We start from the raw sequence: 23,619 nt of genomic DNA, 5'->3' as shown, positions 1-23,619 counted from the left end.
CAATGCTCCAACCAACTGAGCCACCTGGCCGGGGTTGTGCATCTATGTAGCATTAAGCTATCCATACTTGAGTTTTGGCCATGATGTTCTATATTGAAGAAATCTCACCAAGTCTATATTGTCAAGATGTCAGATAGGTGAAGTCAAAATAGTTGCTATTCAAGAACCTGGATGTCTGCAAGATGGTAAAGAGGAAGTCAGAAATTATTTTATGGAGAAGCTACTATTAGAATACATCCAGGTCAATTTGAAAAAAACACACACCACAAGATGAAACATTTTCTGCTGGAAGTTTTTTGGTGTTATTACAGGTAATCAGTCCCAGAGAGACTACTTAGATAACAAAAACACACAGATGGAAGAGAAATACCCTGTGTGCCAGTATTTTCATGGGATTTTTCCTTTACTATATTTCATTGCCACTAGAGAGACTGGAAGTCCAGTCAAGGCTAGGTGGGAATCACAAGTTATTTGGTGAGCCTACCTGTGTATTGCAACCATTCGGTTTATTAGAGCCTCATGCTAAGGAGTATTGGATGTATTAATTTATAATAAAATTAGTGTAAGCCTGATGCTATCAAATCCCTTGGCTGAAGTTCCTCCTTTCCTGGAAAGGGCTGGAATAAATCCTGTTGACATTTGCCTCTGTACATTCCCGTTTATAGAGCTTTCTTCAGAGTCACACCACTTGCTCTTCCATGCACACTTGGACATTTTGTACTCAAATGTTGTGTTAATATAGTCAGACAAGTGACACTACGTATTTGCTAGTTTTGGAGCTTTCTTCTTTCCACAGTTCATTTTGTACACCCATTCTCCCATTCATTGTGAGTTGATTTTACTGTTTAGCTCTCAAGGTGAAATCTCTTTCCTTGCCACTCTAAACTCCCCAGTTTTTGTAACACCTATGTCAAATACCACTAGTTTTTACACATTTCTGATCAAATAATGACCAACTTTAAAGTCTGGTTAATACCGACTTGTACATTTATAGATATGAGCGTATTTGCAAATCCCTGTGTTAAAGGATTCACTGATTTATTTACTTTTAGAAAATATAATATATTTGATGCAGTTAAAACAATTAAGACTATTTAGTCTGGACAAGAGATTTAAGGAGGTGAAATATTCTATCAGTAAATTAAGACTTTATTTTATGTGAAAGAATAGGCAGAAATGTAAACAATGGGTAGAAATTAGGGGGAAAAACTGTCAAACCCATAAAAGGGAATGGCTGAAGAATTGTTTCAGATTGAGATAAAATAAAGGGAAATGCAATGTTTTATCCTGGACCAAAAAGAAAAAAAGACCGTTCATACAGGGAGCAAAATTTTGGTGGGGTCTGTGGATTAGATAGTATTGTTGCATCGGTGGTTATTTCCTCACTGGAGAGTTTGTGGGCAATAGCACAGCATGCCTAAAACTTGTTCTCGAATGCTTCTGTTGTTTCCCATCCTCTTATATGAAACATCCTTGATTATTGTGATGAATTCCGGAGTTGTCCGCACAGCTCCAAATGTTTCCCCATTTTCCATATAACCTGATGAATTAATTGTTCCAAAGCATATGTCTGAACTATCACTTTTTTGTTTGATGGTTCCTTAGAGCTGAACTCCAATTGGTGCAACACTGCTATACTAGGAAAGAGACCCAAGAGGCTGTGGCCAAGACCAGCTCAGGGCACATGGGAAAGGACCAGCAGAACATAATGAGGCTTTCTGGGAAGCCTTGTGTTCCAAACAGGTGTGAAAATGACTGTTGGCACTTCTCTTCTTTAATCTATTCTGCACATGAATCTTCAAAACAATGTCAGACACACATTATTCTCATGCTCAACATCCTCCATTGGTTCCTCATTGCAACACCAAGCATGCGGAACAACTGGAACTCCCCTGCATTGCTGGTGGTTATGCACAATGGTATTGTCACTCTTCGGTTCTTCATCTTCATGCTCCTTCCCAGTATCATAGTAGCTTTCTCTGTTGATAAGACATCAATTCCTCTTCAAAGCAATCGATTTCAATTCAGTCCCAATCAATACTGCAGTCTGATTCTAAAATTTATGTGGAAATGCAAAGGACCTCTGGTGGCTTTGCACATCGCGGAGTCTCTAAGTCTTCTATTGTACTCTGTACATCTGGCCGAGAAACCCTGAGGGTTAGGAGCCCCTGGCAGGGCGCGCCTGCTTGTCGCAAGAGGAGTGGTTTGTTTGCTGCTCCGTGCAGGCGGCAGGCGGCTCCAGGCCCTTGTCGGCCCGCTACGGCTCCCCCGAGTGGCCATGCCAAGATTCACTGATTTATTCAACAAATATTGAGTGCCTTCAGAGTGACAGGCATTGTATTAGAAGGTGGGAATAGCTGACAAAGAGTGTAGTTTCTTCCCTGAAGTAGCTTGAAGTTTGGATTTAAAACATGTAAGTAAGAAAGTAACATCTTCTCTAAGAGATAAGCTTCTTTTATTATGAGAAGGCGGACAAAGAGACCTAATTCAGCCTGGAGAAAAAAGATAATAAGGAGAAGAAAAAGAGGAGTCACACTGGAAAAACAAATTAATAATATGGTTTGGGGAAAATTGTTCAGTTTTAGCTATGTAAGTTCCAGATAACTATTGGGCTTCCACTAGGCAACCGGAATGTGTTTCTGCAGCTCATGAGAGCATGCTGAGATAGTGGGTATAGATTTTTGGAGTTGTAATTATCTAAGTAGGTCATTTGAAACCGATTGTAAAGTATGTGTATGTGTGTGTATGAAATATGTATAAGGATATGTGAAAGAAGGACCATGGATGGCATCCTGAAAAAGACCTATATTTAAGGAGCTTGGTAGAGAAAATGGAGCCATAAGGTATGCTCAAGGAGAGGGAAATAAGACTCAGATGTTTGATATTATTGAAGCTGATGGATAGATATGACAGTAGGAATGGTAAAAATGGTCAAAAGATCATATACTATGAAGTTAAATATCTATGGGGCTTTTCTGTCCCCACAGGAAAAAAAAAATAGTGACATCAATCACAGGTTTAGAAATTTGGATATATTATTCACTTCTCTTCAGTGTAGTACAATATAGCATTTCGCCATCACAAAGCTGCAGGATATGCCAGAGAATAATTTTACCCTATGAAATGCATGCACACAATGACCAAAGAAATGAAATTCACATTAGAGCTCTTTGGGGACTGAGGATGTAAATTATTTGTCTTTGTTTTTAGCACATAGTGAAGTCTTGGTACCTCCTTGGTACTCAAATGCTTTGGAATAGAATTAAGTTAAACCACTTACTATTTCACACTTGTTTCTTTTATAACAATGGAAACTACACAGTGTAGTATTAGTGTCTAGGGTTGCCTGCTGGAACTGTTAAGCCTTGTCCTAGCCACCCTAACTAACCTAAAGTAAAGTTGGGGGAAATCAGAGTCCTTTTAGAAATTCGAGCCTAGCAAGAGAAAGATTAAATCATTCTAATACTCATTTGTATTATAGGTTTCTTATTACAAATGTAATTTTAAAATGGCATTGTGTGGGTCATGCATTTTCATGTAGAAATATTCATTCAAGATTAACTGTGTTAAGAGAGTTAAACTATTTTCCATGTTGGAAAAATGATGAAAGGCATTTTTCTGAAATCTCATATTAAAATGGCCTTTAATTTTATAGTCATTTTCATCCAGAGCACTGTAGGTAAATGTGTGGACATGATTTAGAAGGCCCATAAAAAGGTTTATAAAAAAATTTATAATCATATCCTGTTTTAATGCCTTTTGTTTGGTTTAAGTTTATAACTGATTGAAAGTTGCTTAGATGGGGAGAAGCACTTTTTGTTGTTGTTCCTAAAATTATGCTCACATGGAAATTATAGGCTGATATGCAGCAGAATTTCAAGTAAATTAACTTCAGTTTTCTCAGACGGAGGTTTTGCATTATGGAAAAAGAAAGTATTCTTTTTCTTTTGCTCCTGAGAAAAATGAACAGATGTGTATTTGTTACTTGTGTAGTTCCAGCCAGTCTTCTGCAGCAGATTTCCAATTACTGTGACTTACGAATTATTTTCTAGACACACCAGGAAGTGTAGTAATATTGTATTCCATTTAATTTATCTCTTCTCTTATACAAAACTGATCTGTGATTTGCCTGTATGATGAAGTTGCTTAAAGTAGCATTGAAGTTTGAGGACATCTGGATTTTAAGATGAGAGTGAATTTAAAAATTAATACCTTGTCATCTGCTTATTTTTATTTTATATGTTATTTATGTAAATAACATATTAAATAGTTTCTATGGCTAAATTATATCTTATATCACTTTCTTTTAGTTCTTTGCTTCAAAGAACTGCTTGAGGATTCCCAGCTGAACCCTATTTAAGCTACAGCCCCTCCACTGCTCTCATATTCCTGCTCTCCTTGATTCCTTTTTTAAAAACATACTTATCACCTTCTAGTGAACAATATAATTTTCTAACTATATATAGTCATATTAATTAAATACTAATTTATAGTTTATTTTGTATATTGCTAACCTGTGTGCTCCATGAAGGCAAGGTGTTGTTTTTTTAATTTTTATTTTAATCGTCACCTGAGGATATTTTTTCCATTGCTTTTCAGAGAGAGTAAAAGGGAAAGAAAGAGAGAGAGAGAAACATTGATGCGAGAGAGACACATCGATTGGTTGCCTCCCGCACGAACCCGACCAGGGCCGGGGATCAAGCGTGCAACTGAGGTATGTGCCCTTGGCCGGAATTGAACCCAGGACCCTTCTGTCCATGGGCCAACACTCTAACCACTGAACCAAACTGACTAGGGCAAGGCAAGCTTTTTGTATATATCCCAAGTGCCTAGCACAGTGCTTAGTTACCACTTCAAACTCCATAAATATTTGTTGAATGTGTATTTATACATGCTGCCCATAATTTAGATACATAGAATTCTTCAGTTCCTCGTGTATGAAGGGGGTGCATCATGGACTATTTTAGAACGTTTCCTTCCCACTTTCTGTTTTTCCCTCTGTCCCCATTTACCTCTGCAGAATCTAAGAGCACCTAAGGATGCCCTTTTTGCTTTGTGCCTCCACTGTTTTTAATTATAGCACCTTCACTTTTGTTTCACCCCATGCGGCCCTTTTTGGACATGACTAGATGGGAGTTGGATGAAAGGCAAGAGCGGGGAATGATCCCATCTTGTTGTTCGGGTAACAGGGAGAGCAATGTGAGGAAATTTCTCTCCAGTCTTCCAAAGGATAACGTGATCCAGCCTGGTTAGGATAACCCATCTCGTCAGCAGGCTCAGAAAATGACAAGCAGGCACTTTCTTAGACAGTAGAAATTCCAGGTTAGGGGAGTAATCTGAGCTGTCCTGTAGTCTAAAGGTAGACCAGGTTCTCACACCATTTGTAATCTATGAACAGCCTTTGTTTTTTTCTGTTTTGTTTTGTTTTGTTTATGATTGTGTGTGTATCCCCTATACTTTTGCCCATTTGAAGTAAAAATCTTTATAAAAATCTCTGACTCTCAAAGACCAGATTTAGGGATGGGTACACACCTGGGATGCAAAACGTACACTCATTCTCCTGAAACTTAGGGTTGGAGAAGAGAGTGCAACTTTAAGCAAAAGCAGTAAGTGATAGAGAGGAGAGATAAGCAAGCTGGCCAGTTTCCAGGCCCTGTCCTGAGAGAGAGAGAGGGAGAGAGAAGGGTGTTCAGAGCTAGAATTTTTCTCTGGGGCTAGGCCAGCACCGTTGTAAAACATAAGGGTGCAGTGAATGGAAAAGAGAGTAAAACCAATTCTACTGAAAATATTCACCAATTTTCTCTTCATTTGGCACCTCATTTGCCAACCGTCCGTCATTCCATACATGTCTTTTGGTTCCCCTCCAGCTCTTTTTTCCGTTTCCAGCCTTAGGCACCGACTTGCCTCCTGCCCACTGCGGGTACCGGTAAGTGATGACTGCTGCTATGAATGGACCCTTGCTCTCTTTGCCCCTTGCGTTGGGTGAGCGGCATTCCTTCTGAGCACCAGAATTAAATCTGCAAAGGTGGTTTTAGGAACATTCTTATAAGTGGTGTTTTCCTTCTGTTCTACAAGTACTTCAGGATAAGCCTATGAGTGAATTGTTTCTAGGTTGCAAAATCTATTCCAAGCAAAAAGGAGATAGACTCAGACTTTCATTTTTGGAACTCATCTTGCTTGTTCTTAAGTTAGAAACTGCTTGTACGACCTAACACCTATCCCTGCTGGTCTGTGCGATACATGATACGTTTTCCCCTTTCATAATTTATTGCTTCAACAGCACACTTTTGTTAGAGCACTGCTGCTAAGGGACAAAGAAAACACCCACTTTGTTGAACATTTATGTTTAAAGAGAGTACGTTGCACTAAATCACAGAGTGCCCATGGGAATACCTCTAACCCAGATTATAACCATATCTATGATGGAATCATGCCCTGAAGCTTTAAAAAAAATTATTTTTTTGGTAATATTTTTTTTGAGTGTGTGGATTCCTGTGGAATTCACAAATGTTCTGCACACACGCACGCAGCCTGAACAAATGAGTCTAAGTCAGGTTTTTTTGCTGTGGTCTTCCACACCACATACTATATTATAGTACCCTGCATACAGCTTTGTTACTGCTTTTTAAATTGTCTTTCTTTTCTGCTAGTAATTAAATCTCTTAAGGGCACTTTCAACTATATTTTGGACAAATGAATGAACAAATCAAGTCTGATTGCATCGACTTTCACCGAGCAGGTCGGGCTTGGGCCTGTGCCTTTATCTCAGCTTAGGGGCATCTCCACAGTGATTGCACACCATCCATCTGGTGTTTCTCCTCCAAGAAACTGCACAATAATTTACCATCCATGTTGGATAGTTCCTGCAAACGGCAAAGAATAAATAGCAAATGTCTTTCTGGGTTTAAAGTTAATTTTTGTATTAGGTGCTTTGCAGTTATTAATTGGTTTTGTTTTAAATCATCCTGTTATCTTATAGGCTGAAGGAAATGTTTGCAAGAGATTTGACTGTGGTCCTAGAAAATAAATAGAGGCCTACCAGAATAGTATTTGTTTTTATGGGCCGGGGGGGGAAGGGGGAGAAGAGGGACAAGTTTCCTTTTTTTTAAGTAATTTAACTCTGTGGTATCTTTGAATCATGGAGGCAAATACTTGAGAACATGGGCTTGGGTATTATACAGACTTGGATTCAGACCTCCCATGTGTGGTTCCTATGATAGACTTTGCTCAAATTGCTTAATCTTTATTCCTCCTCTGCAAAATTGGGTTAGGACATCTCCTAGAGTTGTGGCAAAGACATGGCTAGAAATTCAATATAATTATGTAATAAGAAAAACAGAACAGTTTATTGGTTGTTAATTTTATCCCGTTTCTGATTATTTACTGGCTGTCCCTTTGTGGGGATAAACCCATACCACTAGGAAACATTTTCATGAGGAATGGGTCTTGAGTCCAAGAGTAACTGAAGGATTTCTCTATCAGTTATATTAGTCAGGGCTCTCTAGAGAAATTAACCAATAAAGTATATATATGAATGAGAGACTTATGATAAGATACCGACTCACATGACTATGAAGATTGAGAAGTCCTGCAGTGTGCCCTCTGGAAACTGAAGGCTCAGGAAGGCCAGTGGTGTCCTTTGAAGGCCTGGGAAGCTGGTGTAAATTCCAGGGTGAGTCTGAAAGCCTGAAAACCAGGAGGTCTCAGGCAAGAAGGTCAGTGTCCCCAGCTCGTGCAGAGAGAAAGCTAATCCTCCTTTCTCCTTTTTTATCTAATTGGGCCTCCACAGAGTGGATGATGTCCACCCACCCACGTTGAGGAAGGTAATCAGCTTTACTCAGTCTACTGACTAAAATGCTAATCTCTTCCAGAAACATCCTCATAGACACACACAGAAATAATGTTTAACCAGGTTGCTGGTCATTCTATGTGAAGTTGACACACAAAACTGGCAACCACACAAGCATATCTGTTATTATGTATTTCTTGGTAAAGTTGATTGGCACTGGGGGCTATAGCTGATCTATGCTTGAAGTAAGTGCAAGATGTGTTTTGGGATGAACATGTATAAATAAGGAAAAAGAGACATTTGTTGATATAGACAATGAAGAAGCACTGGGTATATGAACAAGAGAGAGAGGGTTAAGTTGTAGGGTAATGGGAAGACAGTGTGATCTGAAGCTTGGCATCTCTGAATTTGAATCTCGAGACTTGTCAGCTGTGTTATCATGGGCAAGTTGTTTAACCTCTCTCCCTGATGTCTTTTATCTCTAAAGCAAAAAGTAATAATATCTCATATTGTTAATTGTAAGGGTGAAAAGAAATAATATGGAAACTGCTATGATGAAGGCATCCAGTATTAAGTGTCTTTCTTCCTATTAAGTACTGTTCCTTAACTAGGAAAGTATATTCACACCTGTTATGATTTTATGACACACAGAGGAAAATATAGCCTTAATTATATATTCAGAAGACAAGTATAAAGCAAATTATGCATATATCAATATACAGTGTAGTTCTGTGACTCCTAGATCCAACAATAGTTAGCTACATAGATTTGTGATTTTGGAACTCTTTATTTGTAAAATGGGGATTATACCTTTATGGGTTTATTATGAGAATTACATAAGATAGTAATCATGATGCATCTTGCTCTGGAACAGAAGTGGACTTATCTAGGATGAAAGGTCTTATTTAGATGTAAATTTCTAACACAGGAGAAGTATCTTTGTAATGAATGCTCCATTTAATTGAGATCTCACATATTTTGAAGATTTGGTACTATAGTGAGAATATATTTCTTTAGAACCTAAACAAAAAATAATTTTAAAAAAAGAGCGACAATTTGTTTATTTTCTACTAGTATTAATTGATGAAGTTTTTGCTAATGCATTTAAAATATTTAAAAAATCATTTTGATCCAATGCCTCCTACTCCATATTTGATAGGTTAGAATAAAAAAAATTATTTATGAAATAATATGTCATTCTACTTTATTTGGTTGTCAAAGTCTAAACAAAATTCAATTAAGAACAAATAAACAGGCCTGTGTCAAAACAGTGCTACCCAAGAGGAGGCTTAACTGTATTTTCTGAAACCTGCTTGGCAGTTATGTCACATTAGAAATTAGTTCATGTCGCATAGTTGTTGTCCTCTTCTCCATTTCCATTTCCTTTGTTCCTCATGCAAAAAAAGTACAGAGTGGGAAAACAGCGTGCTCATTGCCCTTTCCAGTGGGATTTGACATTTTAAAGAAAGGACATCTTTTTATTTTGCTCACAGTACATATTGTATTTAATAATCATATATAATAACTTAGCAGTAGTTTAAAATAAGTATACAATTAAATTATGCATTTTGTAGCACATGTATTTTATTTTAATAAGTTGAGGTTATGTGTTTTACGTAAAAAATTAACCACTTACATTCACTTCCTCTATTCGTGGTTTCCAACTATTGCCATCTTTGTAAAAATGTCATTTTTACCTATTAAATTGAAATAGTTTAGTTAAAAAAAGAAAGGGGGAGAAAGGAAGTATGATTTGAATGAAAAAATGTGAGTAGAGAGAATTCTTTTGCTTGGTCCTCAAATACAAAGTCTATTTTCTTGGGGTGGCAAATGCTGGGTAAGACCAGAAAATATGTATAACTTTGTCACTGGTATCTTCTTTGGAGCTCAGATTCAATAATTTATATATCACTGAATCTTTTTTCTGAGATGACAGTCCTACCTATTTCTGTTTCACTTGATAATTCCTGTGAGTTTCCCTCTTTGTAGTTATTTGGGAATTGAGAGGATTAATTTTTTTAGAGATAAAAAACACTGCCCGTCAGGCATGGTTCAGTTGTTGAGCATTGACCTATGAACCCGGGAAGTACAGTTAGATTCCCAGTCAGGGCACATGCCCAGGTTGTGGGCTTGATCCCCAGTAGGGGGCTTGCAGGGGGCAGCCAGTCAGTGACTCTCTCTCATCATTGATGTTTCTGTCTCTCTCTCCTTCTCTTTCCCCCTCTCTCTCTGAAATCAGTAAAAACATATTTAAAATGCATAAATAAATAAAACTTAAAAACATCACTAATGTCACTTTTGGGCAAAGTGAAAACTCTGACCACTCTGATGTCTAGGAGCTTAACCTAAGAGTTCCAGTTTCATTGTAAGTGTACCCATTGTACTCTTAAATTTATAATTTTAATTAAATTTTTAAATTGCCACTTCTGTATTTTCCAATTGCCAGTTTGGGTTATCACTGAAAACCAGACAACTCATACTTTATATTCATTCAAATGTAATTAAAATAAGTTTTCCTTAAAATTCTCTGTTAAAACAATGTATGCAAGATTTTATCAGTTGGGAAGAGGTTGGTTTGCAAATGATGGGAAACCCAAAATAACGTGAGCTTAAACCAGCGATTTTCAAGTGGTGTGCCACAAGAATTTTTAAAACATGCAATACCTGACTGTTTAGTCAGGGGGACGAACTTCTTTTCCCTTATTAAAAAAAAAATCAGCCAACATAATAGCTGTCCGGTGTGAATCAAAATTATACCTTTTTTGTTTTTGTCAGGTCGGCAAAAAATATATTTTTTCATGTGTGGCAGAATTTTAGTAACTCGTTTTTGTCCCATGACATGAAAAAGGTTGAAAATTGCTGGCTTAAACCAGTTACAATTATGTTTTCTGTTATAGAAAAAGAAGTCTAGAGGTCTGTGTGTATTCCCGGGGTGTATGACAGTTTCATGAAGGGCTCAGTTTCCTGGGCCCTCCTTTTAGTTTGCTCTCCTACCGTCATCAGAACAGGACTTCTACCTTACAGGCTGCGGCGCAGAAGAAGGGTGAGAGAAAGCAGGCCCCCTTCTCCAAGGACATTTCCTTCAAGGTGCAGAGGCCACTGTGCTTTCATCTCATTGGGCAGAGTTGAGTCACAAGACCAAGCCCAGTGCTGGATTGGTCCTGGTGTTTTTTGTTTGTTTGTTTTGTTTTTTAATGTGTTCAGGTGTGAGTGCATATTAGTCACTTACTTCCTAAGTTCTTGTGTTATTCTAACCCTTGGAGTTACTTCATTTAATTCAATTAGTAGTAACTTATTTTATTTACAGTGTTTGTTTTTAAAAAGGACTATGAGTTTAATTCCATTTACTTGCTGGTAGAGTCACTTGAGATTTTTGCCTGTTACCTATTTTATCAAGCAAGATTTGGGGTCATTTGTGTTATGAGTATGACATGCTATCGATTATTCTATTCCATAATAACAATGAAAGAATTATTTTTTCAGTTGTCCTATTATAAGCATAACCTAAAACTAAGTGTAAATCTTGGGGGGAAAAACACACATGGAAAAAGCAACTGTAATGCCATTTCACAGTTAAATTATATAAAATCTCATTATTGGAGTTGCTAGATAAATTAGCCAATTCGATTAGGAAATTTGAATTAATGCAAAAGTTCAAATATTACTCCAAACCAAATGCTAATTAATTTCACTTGTAAAAAGATGAACATCTAAAATTTATAATATTTTATCGCTGAGGGAGAAAAAAAATCTTACTTTTAAAGTACCTTCATGTGTTAAAAGGTAAACAAACAAAATTCAGAAAAAAAAATCTCAGTTTAAGATGAACGTGATATTTTTGTTAGTAATTGGGCCTTAGGTATTATAAATTACCTATAAACATTGTTATCTGATTTATTTTGATTCCTAAGTATTTTTGCCCAGGGAATTGCCAAACTATTTATTATAGAAGTATTCTTAATAAGATAATCTTAATTTTAAGTTGACTTAGCTTTTCAATTTCCACAATGCTTCCTACATAAGATAGTGATTTAATTTCCACGAAGCCCATTGCCATTGCTATGGGTAGATAAAATGTCGTCCTCTGTAACTTTGAGTTTTCATAGCTTGATCTGCCTGGAACTCCATTACCTGCATTCTTGACTTCCCTAGGAACCTCACCTGACCTCTCACCTTGGGAAGGTGTAGCTTTTGTGGGTTCCCAGAACACGTTATGCTTTACTTACAGTGTATTGTGATTCTTTGCTTGTCTGTTTTCACCGTGAAACAGTTCATTCAAAAAATACTCATTCACTGTGTGGCACTTTTATTCTCAGTGTTTAATATGTTGTAGTGGTGCCACATGTTATGTATTAATGAAATAAAAAAAAGAAACCAAGCAACTGTCTTCTAGTGTTTCCATAGTTTTAAAGGTACATGGCACTAGGTAAACCACACCCTGTTTCACCTGTGTTCTGCGTAGGTGTCAGCTTAGTTACTGCAGTGCATGTTCTTGAAAAGTACCCTTTTCATCTGCTGGTGTGCTTTGTTAATACCTTTTGAATATCTCAGATTTCAACCATTTTTAAAGACCTTTCTTAGAACCGGAGGCAAAGATAGCTTTACTTGAAAATTTGTATGTTTTGACAGTACTATACAGAGGGCAATCTTATTATAGGGAGACCCTTCCAATTTGTTCAGGTGTACCGACAGTGTTTGGGAAGGGCATGGTTTTTCTTTTTAATTTTTAGAAAATTTTATGTTTTGTGAAAACAGTCATAAATGATAGTAGATTAGATATTTATTGAAAATAACAGAATCCCTGTAGTTTGCTTTCTTATATTCTTTATTCTTTACATCGTTTATGTATGTGATTGACAGGGACATGAGAACCTTATTTCCTGCAATATTATTTCAGTTTCTCTCCCAAAGACACTTTAACTTCACATTAATGTATAGCATATACTGGTTTCCTTAACTGAAAGGCAACTTCACATAATATGAATAAAATTATTTCCCATTAGATTCTTGCTTGATGGTATATTAAAATGTGTTCTTATTTTTAATACGATATACATAAAAAACATTATATTGACCAGCATGTAAACAAACTATGTCATCCACTTTCAGTAGTCATTTAATATGAGTGATCTATAAAAATACAAGTCCTACTTATAATAGACTGCTGAGCTTGAATTGTAGCACACTTCTTACTAGTTGTGTGACCTTTTGCATATTGCTGAACTTTTTCTTGCTTGAAGTTCATCATCTCTAATATGGGGCTAGTAAGAATAACCTACTTCGCAAGATTGTTGTTGAGTAATAAATATGTTAATCTATGTAAAGTGCATGACACAGTGTAAGAACTCAGTAAGTTTAGCTATTATTATTATTACCACCATAGTTATTATGATGTGAAGGGTATCTCTCCCTGTCATATCTTCAGTAAAATAAAGAATGGGATTCTGTAAATGTGGAAAAGGGCAGTAAAAGAAGCTTGGTTGTTACAGTGCTAGAATTGACCCAGATTCATCCAGACCTGCCCAAATGGCATTTGATTCCTTTTCAGAGCATCAGTGCAAGTTAGTGTTACACAAAATCGGGAGAGTTTTAGAGCAAAGGGAAACATAATCTAGTACGCATGTATCTAGAATTATTTTAAGTCTTTCCTCTTTTTCTTCTAGAAATAACATGAGATTTAGTATCAGAGAACTTGTTCCAGTTCTGCCTTTGCCTTCTTATGAACTGTAAAAAACCTAGAGTTAGTTGGCAAATTCTCTGTGGACCACTCTTTCTTCCTGTGTAACATGGGGCCTCCAGTAACACTTTTTATTGTTGGACAACTGCTGCTTGCTTTTCAAGCTTCTGCCAATGTCACTTTAACTCTGTGAACCTTTGTCCATTCCTGAGCTGGAGTGGTATTGATCATCTGTCCTCTATCATGGCAATTTTCCATACCATTTATTTTCTTTCTTCTCTCCCCCCTGTAGCTTGAGCATCATGAGCAAGCGCATTTCTGTCCTGTTCGCATTTACAGCGTGCATACTGCAGCACCGTTGATGCTCAGCTAAATCCTTAGCCATGAGAAATCAGTCTGAATAGCCATCTCAGTTGGTTGGACTCATTCTACTGCTCACTTTATTCAGATGATGCAGAGGACGATGCTCTAATTTACAGAGCCACATTATATAATTCTAGAGACTCGCCTGCTGCGTGTCTCCATGTGACTAGTTTCCTCCAGAGAATAAGGCAGTTTGGACAGGATTGTCCAGGCCAGGTTACCATGCCAATTATTTTATCTCTTCTTTGTATGTTTTATGAATTGGAAAATGATAGGAATATCATACATCAGTATTGGGGAGCCCATGAGGCTGAATTACATACATCGGTTTCCCAAGTTTATGGGCTTTAGGCACGTTGTCAAAGATATGAGCTCATCTGTCATGCTCTTTCTGTCTAGCCTAGCAGCATATTTGCCCTTTAGAAATGTAATTATGCGGAGACTAATTAGTGGGCTATTGCAGTTATTTAGGTGACAGGAAAGATAAAGGGGCCCTGACAGCCATAAGGATGAACCTTAAGGGGCAGAATAAAGAATCTTAGAAAATGAGACTCGGTAGGCTTTGGAGACTTTATAAAAAACATGGAATGGTGAGGATAAGTGAAAAGTTGAGAGTGATAACCAGGTTTCTGATTCTAGCAACCTGATAGTGCTAAATGTTGAGATTTTTCCCCTTTTATTTACTTTATTATTTTTCTATTTTGCAGTGAGATATACTGTTTGTAATATTTGGATGTACTGCTTTTGGAATTCCATTGAGCACCTAGGTTGACGTGGCTCAGTAAACTGTTGAAAATAGAGCTGGATGTCAGGAGAGAGAACTCAGCAGATGAGCTACATGTGTGCATGATGTCATGTAGAAACAATATTTATTAACAAAAGAGAAAAAGACTAAGTCCTCTGAAACACCAACTTCTTTTAAATGAATGAAGGGACACTTTCTTCATTTTCTGTGGAATGGTTCGAGGGATAAAAGAGTACTAGGGGAGGCTGGTTTTCCAGAAGCCAAGGAAATAGTTTTAGGAAGGAAGATGAGTTCAGTAGTCATAGGTGCTGCAGCTGAATGGGCTGTTCACACAAACATGCTATTTTTAAAGTCTGGTCATTAGCAGAAGTTTCAGTATGACATTCTATGGAATTCTGGGAAAGAGCCAAAATTGGATTTGTGGGTAAATGAATTTTGAGTCATTGGATGTATACACGATAGACACCCTTAAAGGAAATCGAAGTTTTTGCAGTACTCAGAGGTAGATGAAGGAATGAATAAAGGTTGTAGAGGTTTTTTTCCGCCCTTAATGCTAACAGGCACATGAGCATTTTTAAGGGAAAATGTGGCCTTAAGGGAAAGAAACCTGTAATGCAGAAAGAGATGGAAGATACTGGATGAAGGGGAGTCTCATGGAATGATTTGAATTTCTAAAAAAGGCAGAAAGAACAGGTTAAATACCTGGATGGTATTTTTCCTCTGGTGTCATTAGCCTTGTATGAAAGGAAAGAGCACCTCTTTATTTGAATCTCAGGGAAGTGATGAAGACAATTAAGTTTGTAGATAAGTTTCTAAAATGAGATAGTATATATGAACTAATTAATAGGAAAGCATTTTGACAATAAAATTATTGTTATAAAGAGTATTATTCCTATTTTGAAAAATGAGTGTTCTTTTTCTTTACCAACTTTACTCACTTTTAAAGGCAACCAGACATTTTCACATACCCTTGAGTACTGCAGAATACTTTGTTCCTCTTTGTTCCCAGCAACTGAAAAATACACTTAACAGCAAAGCATATCAACTGCATGGTCAAATTAATTGTTGTTCAAAATTTTAAATAAAAGTGTACATTTATGTATTGATGTAAGTGATGTTCATGTGGTTTGGAATGGTTCGCTCTATTCAAATGACTTTTTAAAATTTTTATTTGTGGACACTATTGCAGATGTCCTTTCTAACAAACAGTTAGAAATAATGAGGTTAATATATGCTAATGACAGGAGTGAGCAGCCTTTAATTTCAAAATAATTTGCTTTAGATATTTTTTAATGATGCCCATTAAATAATAAACTGAGTATTTTAAACTACTCTACAAAATGATAAGTTTCTATCAGTAGCCTTCTCATTTCTCAAAGCTTCATTTTACCAGCCGTTCAAAGGCTTCAGCAGCTGGCAAGTAGAATCTGCAATTTGAAGTTGATAACAGCAGTACTCAGGCCCCAAAGAGGTGCCAAATGTCTGTAAGATAGTTGCTGATTACAAGAGAATAGGGACAGCCCAAAAGGCCTCTGTCAGAGCTTTTTGAACTTAGTCCAATCCCCTGACACTGGGTTTTCATAGATATGATTAGAATTGATTCTCAAATAGGTCATGAGGGTGGGGTCTCTGGGATGGCTGGGGTAGTCCATGTGGCCACTGCCTAAGAGCCTCGGGGTGAAGAGGCATGGAGTCTGAGGGTCTGTAGTGAACTGAAATGTGCCCAGTATTGTGAAATTCAAGCTTCTTTGACCAAATACAAATAAGGAAATAATAATGTGGATAGTCTTCAATCTTTTTCTTTGTGTCTTTACTGCATTTGATGAAATTCTGATTCTCTTTATCCTGTTGACCGATATTACCTTTGCCTTTTGATCAGTCATGGACCAGTATTTCCCAGACAATATTGATGCCTTTGTAATAACCTGGTTATTATTTAAAAGGAAAGGAGTGAAAGGAGAGACCAGATAATATAGGCATGTCATTTGTACAGCTTTGCCAAAAGTGGCATTTAACGTTCTACAAGTCTGCTCCCCACTTACTGATGGGGGAAAGGACTGGACAAAGGCAGTTTAGACATGCCCAGTAAGGCCTGAGTGAGTGGGAAGGTGCCTACCTGCTTGCCGGTCAGTCACACCTGAAAGCCAGGCAGTGGCCAAGGTGGGCATGGCCACGGCAAGTGCAGGAAACCTGATATTTAAACTTCCAAACAATGGAAGCTCTCTCTGTCTCTCTCTCACACGCACCAGGCCCTCTTAAGGCTCCTGCTGCAGGGGGAGGTGCTCACCTGTGCCCACATGGTGCACAGCCACGTTAGACTCCACACATAGACTAATAGACTTTAATCTGGCCAGAATGCTGAACCACACCTGGCGGCAACATGGAACAGAAACTCTGGACACTGGCCTTATTTCTGGCTCTGCTGAACTCCCACCTGCAACTTTTCCAGGACTGGCTTAAGGGGCAGGGGACTTTGGAACCCGAGAAATGTAATTCCATGCCAATAAAATCTTCCACATCTCCTCCCATGGGGGCTTCTGAAAATGCTTATTTCAGTGGTGCCCTAAGAACCTTCACCTCACTTCCACTTGTGTCTGGGAAGTCTGGTCCATTAATTCCTCCTGCATCAATTGGCTAGTGAGAGGTGTTTCATGTTTAAATACATATATATACATGTATGTATGTATGTATATATGTGTGTGTATATAGATATATTTATACTGTGTGTGTGTGTATTTAACTTAGACAAGTTTCCTCTCTGAAGAGTTGAAAAAAATGTGTGTGCTTCAATAAGAAATTTAGGTGGCTTGTAATTCCAGTGGGAGAGAAAAGGCTGCGAGAAAGAGGCAAGTTCATTGAGGGTAGAGTTTTTTGAAAATGGTTCGTAATACTTTCTAATGCAACATAAATGCAGTTGATACCTCTCCAATATTTTCTCTCCTGAGGAATAATTTCCTTCTACTTAGAATTTATTTTTATATTACCAGGTCAGCCTTTTTATGGCCCCTTAACCATTTTTATTTTTAAAATATAAAATAAAGCTTTGTGGTTTTATGTATAGTAACACAGTTCTATCTCCAAATTTCTGTTTTCCTCCTGCAGAGGGTTACTTCTACAGGAGAGCAGCAGGTTTGCAGAAGCATTACATTATTATAAACTGGCAATCGGGAGCAGGCCTACACTGGCTTGTAAGTAATAGTCAAGTTTTTCTTTTATGTACCTCTTCTTTTCTTTACACATGAAAATTATTTGGTGACTTACAACCTCACAGAGAATAAAAACATAGTACCCCTAGTTTTGAAAACTTTCCAATCAAATTATAAACCTCCAACAATGATATCTCACTCAATTTAATCATGTTTTGATATGAGTTTATTGTTTTTTTAAAAATATGTTTTTATTGATTTTAGAGAGAGAGGAAGGGAGAGGGCTAGTGAGATAGAAACATCAATCGTCTGCCTTCTGCACACCCCATACTGGGGATCTAGCCCGAAACCTGGGCATGTGCCCTGACCGGGAATCAAACCTGTGACCTCTTGGTTCATGGGGCGACACTCAACCACTGAGCAACACTGGCCAGGCTCAGTTTTTCATTTTTTAATATATTGAGAGAAATACAACTTTTATTCATCTATATTTTAAGTTCAAAATATTTTAAACTTTTTTAGGGCAGAGACTATTCCATGTATTTTTCAGTGATACCTGTGCTTCTTGCATTGTTTCCATATATATTTGTTCCCTAAGTATTTATTTCTTGGTTTCTTTTCAAATCAGAAACAGTCCATAGAAAGTTAATTGAAGTAAAGATAAGTTATTGTTTCCACAGTGTACATCATCGTCTCACATGTATGTTTTCACTTTTTTCTCCCAGCTGCATATTTAAACACCGGTATTATTCTGATGAACCAAGGAAAGACAGAAGAAGCCCGACGTACATTCCTAAAGTGTTCTGAGATCCCTGATGAAAACCTAAAGGACCCTCATGCACATAAGAGCTCGGTGACCAGCTGTCTCTACAACCTGGGAAAACTCTACCATGAGCAGGGACACTATGAGGTTGGCCCCAAACCTTTCTCCCCTTCTCCTACCCCTTATTCTGATCCAGTCTCAGTATTTTCTACTCTATGATCTCATCACAGGAACACTGATCATTTCAGAAGCTAATGTGTGTTTTTATTAAAAGAGTTTTATGGTGAAATTCACTCAGGGGGGAGAAAAAAACCAAACACTTCAGCTAATGAATACTTAACAGATTTCTTTACTGTTAATTTCTCAGAGCAACCCTTCAAGAAAGGGTTGCTTCACAAGCTCACTTGCTTGTCATCTGTGGCTTTATGACCTAAGACACAGTGTGGTTCTTACCTTATATCCAATGTTTGATCTTAAAAAATATATTGTATTCTGAGTATTAAGTATTAAGATGATGTAAGTTTTTTTTAAAACAAATTAAATGAAAATTAGTTTATTTTTTTTTTTAATTGGGTGAGAAGAAAAGTGATGGAGATGGGGCCTTGGACAAGAAGTTGGGAGGTGGACCCTGTCCTGTCCTCCCTTTCATAGGAAGCATGTTTGCATGGGTTTCTTTGTCACATTCAGTATCACTCCCCCCCCCCCCCCAGACCACACCCCTAATATACTCTTTCAGGTTGTATCAAGAATGCAATATAAAGATACAACTTCTAAACTAATTGCATTTTATAATCTCAGTGGGTCTCAGTGTCCAGATTTGTTATTTGATATTTTATTTAGATCCTACTTGGTGGCCTGATTTAAAGTACTACAGATTTTAGATGACTCTGGGTGACTTCCAAATATGAACTTTTCTAGTGTTTTAATTGAGTAACCTATGTGAACTAAAATTTTATATTAAAATAAAAGAGCTTGGTAACATTCAACTACTTGTTAAACTAAATTTTTATCTGGCCTTCTTCACTCACTGGGTTGAATTTTTTTATTCATGAAATTGAGGTAGTATGACATCAAAGGGCAACTGAATTATTTCCTCCAATGGACCATTTAGAAATAGCAATGGGAGCTTTTAAGTTTGGAAGGATGTTATTATTTTATTTTGGGGGAATATTCTTATATTTCATCTATTTTTTTGTTTTGTTTTTGTTTTGTTATTTTAGGAAGCCCTTAGTGTATATAAGGAAGCAATTCAGAAAATGCCAAGGCAGTTTGCCCCACAGAGCTTATACAACATGATGGGTAAGTAAAACCTTAATATTTCAATTGCTGTTTCAGGGACCGGTGGAGAAATTAAAACCTGTGCTTCTGTTAAATGGAATTCTAATAAGTTATATCATTGATCCTCCCCAAAAAAATCTTTATTCACAACAGGGTACACATTCAAATTTTCACATAGCACACTTGTTCTGACAAGATCAAAGAAGTACATTATCATAGTGATTTTCAACAAATTGTCCAGATCCCAGAGTTGTTGCAAGGGGCTCACAAAACCTTTTGAGTGTTAAGTATTAGCTAGACTCTAGATATTGAAAAAGATGAATAAAGTACACAGATTTTAGTAAAGTTATCAAATTCATGATAGTTTTGATCATGTTATTTTCTTTTTTTTTTAATATGTCTTTATTGATTTCAGAGAGAGGAAGGGAGAGGGAGAGAAAGAGATAGAAACATCAATGATGAGAGTCATTGATGGGCTGCCTCCTGCACAACCCCCACTGGGGATCGAGTCCGAAGCCTGGGCATGTGCCCTGACCGGGAATCAAACCTGTGACCTCTTGGTTCATGGGGCGACACTCAACCACTGGATCATGTGTTGATGCTCAACTGCTGAGCCATGTGGGTAGGCGATCATGTTATTTTCTTAATCAGAAGATCATCAAAAGTAAACAAACTATGATGTAGGGATGAATAGTTTTTTGTGCTTATAAAAGATGAGAATAACTGAATCAATTTGTATGGTTTTCATTGATCAGGACTTGGATCTCAATAGGTTTTTTCACAGTTAGTATTTTAAATATGTTTTTATTGATTTTAGAGAGAGAGGAAAAGAGAGGAAGAGAAAGATAAAAACACTGATGAGAGAGAAACATCAACATCAATTGGCTGCCTCCTGCATGCCCCTTGCCTGGGATCCAGCCCACAACCCAGGCATGTGCCCTGACTGGGAATTGAGCGAGCCACCTCTTGGTGCATGGGTTGATACTCAACCACTGAACCACACCCGCTGGGCCAGAATTAGTATTTTAGAGTAAAAATAATACTGTGAAAAATGCAAATGCGCTACTAAAATCACTCCTTTTTCTACATTTGATAATTTGCTTAATTTTCTTATTAGAAAGTATATAAGCTAGGGCATTGATTTTTCTAAGTCCAAGAGGTCAGGAACTAGAATTTCTAATAAAATATTTACGTATCACCTACAATTGATTTGTGACTGTAAATTGTTACCACAGCTATTTGATGGTGGACAGAACTGAAAACTGCCCTTTCAGCATGTGACTCTTAGAAAGAGTCTCTAAAGTGTAAGGTGCTCTGCTGATTGGTTAACTCTGCTGTTTCCAGATAAGGGAGAGAAGAGAAGGGGTTGCGTTTGTCCTCAAATCAAGTATTTATTTTTCTCCAAAGCACAAACTCATTTTTTATCTTTTTATTAAACTTGGTTAAGTTGTTAAATATTTCTAGACCTCCCTCAAGCATATAAAAGAAATTAGACATCATAGTCTATAGGACTATTTTATACTTCTGTATTCTGTGATTTGAGGAATTTGATACTAATTGTATAGCTTGAGCACACACATAAGAAAATATCTTAAATACTCCTAAACTATAGAATAAATGCCTGTCGAGGATATCTACTTTTCTCTTTTTTCTGAATGACAGAAATTTTCAGAAATAGTTTAAAGACAGAATGAGGTATGGGTCAATAAACAGAAAAAAATTATGGTTTGGAATAGGTTAATATATTTATTCCATGTCTCTGGGACCCCTGCCCCTAGTTAGCCTGTGCAGCAGTGGAATGATATAATGCTCACGTTAAAAAGGACATTGGAGTATTTCTAGTTGTTGCTTCTTTTTCTCTTTGCTATAATTACTAAAAGGTAAAATCTACCTTCAATAAATGTACTTTTGCCCTTAAACTCTTACAGTTTAAAACAGTGCCTTATACGGTCCAGCCTTTTACCATCAGTCTGTTTACCCAGATGAAATGTCCATGTCCATAAAGTGTGTGCCTAGAGTGTTTAGAATTAACTTTTCTATATTGACACTGGATGGTTATTCCTGTCAAAACGAAGACTGAAAAGATCATTTTCTCTAACTTTATCTAAAGAGGCACAGTGATTTTAGTTTATTATTTTATTCTTAACACTAATGCTTGGGAAATCCTTTATTCCCAGTTTCCCTCAACTATGAAACAAGATGTTCTCCATTTAAACTAGGAAGGGACTTTCAGATCCTTGGCAACGGACTGCATTTGGCATCTTTATTGTTAATAGGAAGTGTGGCCTTCACTATAGTTAGTGATTTCAGAAAATTCATTCAATTATTTTATGTAAATAAATTTGATTGAAAACTCAGCTGGTACCTTGGGATCTGTCTCTCATATGGTTATGCATGCAGACGCTGAGCACACACAGGCAGTGAAAGATAAGTGTGTCCCTGGGGTTATTGTTTAGTCTTTTGTCTTATTCTCTATTATAGAAAGAGGTAGTTGCTTTGCCCAGACTCTGAAATGCACTAAAATTGCAGATTTCTTTCCTAATTATTGTGGCTGCCTTCTGTCTAATTTTATGTGAAGGTCTGTTATCTGACCAGGTTTGTAGTTTCAACTATTTACGAAGCTACAATTTTCTCAGAGAATTTCACCTCCTAATCAAACGGTTGAAATCCTCTGAGTGTTTGCATTAACTCCTAATACATTTTGATTAGCCTTCATTTGACAAGAAAAAAAATGGCCCAGGAGATAAACTGCCTTATCAGTTCATCAGTTTCATTAGTCTGTCAGCGTGTGCTGATTATCCTATCAAGTTTATCAACAGCCTCGAATGTGTTTTCTAATTCTCACATTTACATATTATTAGTGCCCTTTAGGGATCAGTGATGGATTATAATGTCTGGCTAGATTTAACCTGTAAGTATTCATTTTTCTCATGGCTCATTCATTTCCCCCTTATGACCACTATCTGCAAGCACTTGTTTTATATATACAAAAATTATTTTTTTTTTCATCCTATTTTTTCTTTTATTTGGAGTTTAGGAGAAATAAAGGAATATTTGTGAAAAAATGCAATCATATTTGAATGTTATTATTAGTTTAATAACTCAATTCATTGCACTTGGTCTTTTTTAAAAAACACTAGTTCTTTGCATTTTCTCTTCGCTTGAACATTTTTTGAAAAACTTATTTTGCTCTATTCTACATAGCAGTAATTGACTTATCCTGAGTACCAATTGTGCAAGGATATTTTCCCAACTGTGTATTAATAGAAAAAAAGTTTGCTTAGTTTACTTCCCAATTTAAATATTTTCCTATATTTTACTCTAAGACTATTAACTTCTACTCTGGCAGTTCATAAGTAAGTTTAAAAAAACTATTTAAAAATATATTCTCATTATTCTCTTTGATTTCATAAAACCAAGATGATTGAATAACAGTAATTGAGGAGTATCATGCCATTCAAAATTATGTAAATTACCAACATACAAATAATGGAAAGCGGATGCTAAATATTATAAACAGAAATTAAACTTTCACCTAGATGGTGGTTGTAATTAGCAAGGTATGAGAATTCATGAAATATTGGAGATCAAATCACAAAATAACTATTAAAATTGCTTCTAGCCAGTTGTGTAACTTTTTTCCTATGGGCCTCAGTTTTCTCTTGAGAGAATAGGTTAGATTAAATAGAGATTCAGTATAGTGTGACGTCACATAGCCCAGGTTCAACTCATGGCTTTGACACTTACTAGCTGAGTGACCCTGGGCAAATTCCTTAAGTGAATCCTCAGTTTTCCCATCCTTTAGATGGCTGTTATAGTAGTGTTAGTTTGAGGACTGATTGGGATAATGAAGGGCAA

The 23,619-nt window shown here is 36.8% G+C and overlaps 1 protein-coding gene across 1 annotated transcript in view; it reads left to right on the top strand.

Moving 5' to 3' along the window:
• TMTC2 (transmembrane O-mannosyltransferase targeting cadherins 2) overlaps window positions 1–23,619 on the top strand; it is a 373,836-nt gene that overhangs the window by 223,360 nt on the left and 126,857 nt on the right. Inside the window, exons 5-7 of the mRNA XM_081130714.1 lie at window positions 17,677–17,762; window positions 18,446–18,630; window positions 19,704–19,782. Coding sequence (XP_080986840.1) covers window positions 17,677–17,762; window positions 18,446–18,630; window positions 19,704–19,782 — 350 coding nt within the window. The remainder of the gene's footprint in view (window positions 1–17,676; window positions 17,763–18,445; window positions 18,631–19,703; window positions 19,783–23,619) is intronic.

The sequence above is a fragment of the Miniopterus schreibersii genome (assembly GCF_964146895.1).
Source record: "Miniopterus schreibersii genome assembly, chromosome: 2".
NCBI classification, from domain to species: Eukaryota; Metazoa; Chordata; class Mammalia; order Chiroptera; family Miniopteridae; genus Miniopterus; species Miniopterus schreibersii.
This window is presented reverse-complemented; position numbering and strand designations above follow the sequence as displayed.